The sequence below is a fragment of the Lygodium microphyllum genome, chromosome 15 (assembly GCF_053477565.2).
Source record: "Lygodium microphyllum isolate KBCC chromosome 15, Lygodium_microphyllum_v1.1.10, whole genome shotgun sequence".
Classification (NCBI taxonomy): Eukaryota; Viridiplantae; Streptophyta; class Polypodiopsida; order Schizaeales; family Lygodiaceae; genus Lygodium; species Lygodium microphyllum.
In genome coordinates this window covers 130,163,079-130,167,990 of record NC_141149.1, presented here as the reverse complement: position 1 = coordinate 130,167,990, position 4,912 = coordinate 130,163,079, and the positions used below count along the sequence as shown (strand labels likewise).

General features: G+C 39.4%; 1 protein-coding gene across 1 annotated transcript; it reads right to left on the bottom strand.

The window, feature by feature from the left end:
• Nucleotides 1-1,641: 1,641 nt before the first annotated feature.
• LOC148025064 (uncharacterized) lies at nt 1,642-4,159 on the bottom strand. The gene is made up of 4 exons (XM_087694771.1): nt 3,713-4,159; nt 3,333-3,460; nt 2,325-2,401; nt 1,642-2,141 (listed from the first exon to the last, which is right to left on the bottom strand). The coding sequence occupies exons 1-4, from the start codon at nt 3,762-3,764 to the stop codon at nt 2,012-2,014; spliced, it is 387 nt and encodes a 128-aa protein (XP_087550897.1). The 5' UTR covers nt 3,765-4,159; the 3' UTR covers nt 1,642-2,011.
• Nucleotides 4,160-4,912: the final 753 nt, after the last annotated feature.

Below are 4,912 nucleotides of genomic sequence, written 5' to 3'. Positions count from 1 at the left end.
CAAGTCTTCAAATTTCCTACTAGATGCCATTCTACAATGTATTCAATAAATCCCTCAACTGGAGCCTACCACCATATCCCTAATGGTTCATAATCGATAAGATAGTTGTATGCATGAAGAATAGCTTTAGCATCTCAAATGTTTCCTTTGGAACTTTAATTGAAGCAAGCAAACATACGGTGCTTCTAATTGGATTTGTACGCAGTGAGCTACAAAATTTGTGTGGATTGTTTATGTTGTATTGTAAATATTTATTCATTAAACTAAATTTGACCTTCTCAAGCTTCACCCCTCTAAAACATCATTTTCATCTAATTTAATGGTAAAATGTAGTTTACCACCACATTCTTCCATAATCATGTTTTAACACATCACAATTACAACTTACACCTTATATAGATCCATACAATTTAGTTGATACTCTCCATGAACTTGACCTTTTAAGAATCCCTATCCTTGATTTCAAAGTTCCTGCACATGTAATATGCAAAAAATCTCCTCTCAACTCCAAAACCTTAGTATTTAGCATCTTTGATGTCTCTCAATTTTGATGGTCTTGGAAGAGGTACAACCCTACATTCTTTACTATATGAGCAAATCTACCTTTTACACCTTTGAACACCTTAGAGTAAGTGATTGTGCCAATGCCATGCCTATCATGTATATTTAGTACATCCCTAGCAAAGAGCTAATTTGAAACATCCTTCAAAATGGACTCCACAACCTTGTTCATTACACCCGAGGAATTCACTATATGTATACCCTCAATATCACGTACGTTCAAGGACTATTTATAAATATCCTTATCTGTAAAATTTCCCTTTAAAAAATATAACCCTTTTATATTCAATCTGTAAGTAAACCCTTTATATGGGACCCTTCTGTTTGTAAAAAATGTGTAAAAATGGTTTTAAAAATCCCTTATGTTGAACCCACTTGATATATTAATATTTATGATGACTGATCTCCCCAGGTCATTACATCTAGGAGGTTAGGATTATTTAAAGTGGATTCCATTAATTTTAGACTTCTCAAATAGTGTTTTCAAAATATGTTCCCAATGTTTGCAACTGGCATGACACAAACCTATGTTTTTAGTGAACATGGCCCCCATCATGAACTTGACTTCTTTGTAGTCTAGATAGCAATCCCTACACTTCGCACTCAATGCCACATTCATATTACTCAATTGCCCTTTTTCCACAAGCTTTGCTCTTCCCAATTCCCAAGCTCAACTAAGCACCCGCATGTTGCAACTTTTCTATGTGATATAATCTATGGATTATTACAAAAGTATTATGGAGATAAACCTCCTTAGCATGTCCTTTGACTTGCAGTTGTCCTTGTGTCGACAATTTGAACTCTCACACTTTAGATCGAGAGATAGTCTCTTTCGATGCACAGCTAACTCCCATTGACATGCAAAAATGGCTATCAATGATGAAGATATTGTGAATGTCTAATAAAATTGCATTTCAAGGTTTGATGCCACAAAACATGTTTTGATATATGCGTTTTTAAAGTTATTTAAAACTTTCGTTTGCTTAGATTGAGTGCTTGGGACATTGAGCATATACACTAGAAGACTACTTGGAATACAATAAAATAATATACCAACAATGTTGCATAGTACATGACATATGCATGAAAAAAACAAGATCATGACATGCATGATCCATGGTCCAAGCTTTTTTATTAAATTGAGATTATATTACAAAGATATACATTGTTCACCTTGTGTTTAATACATTCAAACCATTTTTAGAGTGTCCAAAATGGCTCACATAGTAAGGTTTGTGAACTAGGAAATGGAGGTGGTTGGTTGAGAATTTTGAATTATAATATGAACTCTTTCCTTGTCTACAACTAATAGACATCTCCAATCAAGCAAGCATTGAAGGGATGAGTAAATATCCTAGGTCTCATAATGTATCAGAAGAAAAACTAGGAGAAACAACATGTACATTCAAGGCATATCACTCTCTACAAGTATGTCTCCCTATTCATAGCATCATGAGGTTGGGGAGGTCATCGTGTGACTAGTTGCTACATGGAACTGCGCAGTGTAGTTGGTTGGCCTTGAGTTCTCAAGTCTTTTCATAGCGTTGTCATTAAGGAAAGCCCACGTGCTCTTGGTCCACCTGCAAGAGGTGCAATCACTTGAGATACAAGGGATGAAATTGATTACAAGTGGTTTTACTCAAATCAAGATTTTCTAAAACTTTAAAGGCTTCTTCACTTAGTTTCTCCTCATTTGGATTCTCTTCTCTTGGTTTGGTTTAAAGGAGACATACAAATCTTCATAAAGTGGAGAAAGAACTCACCAATCTTTATAGCTATTGAGCTTTTCAAGTTCGTCTTCCACTGATGGGAGTTCCTTGTAAGAGTCTTGGACATGCACCTATGGAGTGACAATGTAAGCAGCAAACAAGTTAGATTTGGATTTTGGATAAGGAAAGCACCATAAGGGAGGGTGATGCTATAGAATATAACTAGGAACAAGACCCTACACATGACTAAAAATAAGAAAGAAACACCATAAGTTCTCGGTCTTTTTCCACTCCAAGACACTCTTATGTTATTCTCATAGTAGTGGCAAGCCCTACAAGGGATCCACAATCAATATCATACACAGATGGTTACATTAGGGAGGGAGGACTAGAGGTGCCCCCTGGATGCTTTGCAACAAGATGAAGCTTGGTATGCAGTAGCTCCCTTGAAGAAACTCATAATATGTGGGAGTTGAAGACATGGGGGTTCATATGTATCGGGAAAGAGGGGCAGGGACAGATGCTCGACTTAGGAGTTGGGCTTACTGACTGATCTAAGTAGGGGTTCAATCCTGGATCTACATTGAGTTTAGTTACCGAGCTAAGTTGGGTTTAGCGACTGGGTTTATTTGATGTAAATTGAGTTAAGGTGATGAAGTGGGGGTTGATATGTATGGAGAAAGAGGGGGGGACGGAGAGGCGCTGCAGCTTAGAAGCTGGGCTTAGCGACCCCCAGATGTAAGTTGGGCTTACTGACTGATCTAAGTAGGGGTTCAATCCTGGATCTACATTAAGTTTAGTAACTGAGCAAGTTGGGTTTAGCGACTGGGTTTAATTGATGTAAATTGAGTTAAGGTGATGAAGTGGGGGTTGATATGTATATGGAGAAAGAGGGGGGGACGGAGAGGCGCTGCAGCTTAGAAGCTGGGCTTAGCGACCCCCCGATGTAAGTTGGGGTTTAATCCTTAATTCTGAAGTGGGGTTAGTTACTGAGTAATAATGATGGTCCTGCAAGACTGTGAATCGGATAATTAATTCCGATTGGTCTGTAATGATGGTTACCTCGTTGACAGGAGCAGTGTTGGGGATGAGATCTGCAGCTGCTCGGAGATGCTCCTCCTGCAAGAGGCGTCTCGCTTTCCAGAAGTTATCGATCTCTTCTTTGGTGAGGAACCTGGACCTTGAAAGCTCTGTCCACCATCAAACAGAACGAACAGTCAGGAAAGTAAATCAATCTGAGGAGAGAGAGAGAGAGAGAGAGAGCTAGCTAGCGCTTAGGAAGACATAGCCATGATTTATTTACTGTAAGACGTGGGCGTAGTACTGATATGATACAAGCAGCACCTGTACAACCCCCGTAGTAAACAACCGGGGCCTAATCGCAGCATCAATTCACGCACTAAGTAAATGAATTATCATGTGCGAGACAGGTTTTACAGTACCTGGCTTGTTGTTGAGTATCTCAGAATCCCAGCCTGCCATGAGGGAACCCATGTCTCTCTTCTTCTGCAGGGACCTTGTGTTATGCGAACAGAGAGGGAGAAATTAGAATAGGTGTGTCACTGTGGGTGAGAGCGCCTGGGGGAGTGAATGAGTGAGAGCGGCAGTATGCGCGTGAGGGACTTACACCCTGTCAATGCAAATTGGATTCTTTTATAGATGAGCAATAAATTAATCGGTATTAATTTATTTTTTAAGCATCCGTGCAAATTTGTTGCCTTTATATCGCTAACAGGATGATCTATCTACAAATGAATACCAAGGTAAAATTATTGCATTTCCTGTTAACAACCCCGCTAAAACCGCTCTCTTCCGGAAATCCGGTGCCCAGGCCCCTGTAGATCTTGTAGCACACCAGATTGCTGTTTTTCTAATCTAAAGACTCATCGAATAATCAGAACTTTGCCTGAGCTTATCATTATCAAATGATGGCTGTTTTGCCTTTGAACATTTAGATGCCAATAAAATAATGAACAGTACTCGACTGACAGCTCATAGAGCAGCGGCTGAGCCTTGAGGATGGGGGGGGCTGACGTGTCTCCTTGTGTCGTGGGATTATGGATATTAAAGTCAAAGGGAAGAAAAAGAAAGCTGTGGGCTCGTGTAGTTGATAATAGATATGTTGGATGAGATGCGAGATAGGTTTGATGAGCTGCCCCAAAGTTTGGGGTACATGTGTTGAATTGGATTATGGGTCCTACCCTTTGATTTTTTGTTACTTATTCCACATCATCTTAAATTGTGGAGCATGAGAAGGGAACCACCCCACCTCAAAAAGATGGGGAACAAAGCTTTTTATCAGTAAGCTTAATCCTAGGCACAATTCGAAACTACTACGTCAACTAGAAACAATACCTTACAAGCCATTTTCGAGCTTTAGGGTCGGAGGAATTGTCGAGGAGGTCAAGTAGCAACTAGTGGTAGGCATATTCTACTCAAGTCTCCTTAAGAAATTGATTTAGTGGTGTCTTTATGAAAGACCTCTTCCGATGTTGTTGCATGTCTTTTAATTTGAATTCTTTGTTCTTCTTTCATGCAAAGTTGTTTGAATCTTCTTTCATCTCTACATTCGCCTCCAAACTTCTTCTCTAACCATTTAGAGAGGACTAACTTTCACAAACAAGGATGGCCTAGCTCTCAAT

Excerpts from the sequence above, each read along its gene's own strand:
- LOC148025064 (XM_087694771.1), bottom strand. The coding sequence starts at position 3,764 with ATGGGTTCCCTCATGGCAGGCTGGGATTCTGAGATACTCAACAACAAG. Across the intron at positions 2,402-3,332 it reads ACACTGCTCCTGTCAACGAG|GTGCATGTCCAAGACTCTTA; the intron begins GTAACCATCATT and ends GTCACTCCATAG. Across the intron at positions 2,142-2,324 it reads CTCAATAGCTATAAAGATTG|GTGGACCAAGAGCACGTGGG; the intron begins GTGAGTTCTTTC and ends CACCTCTTGCAG.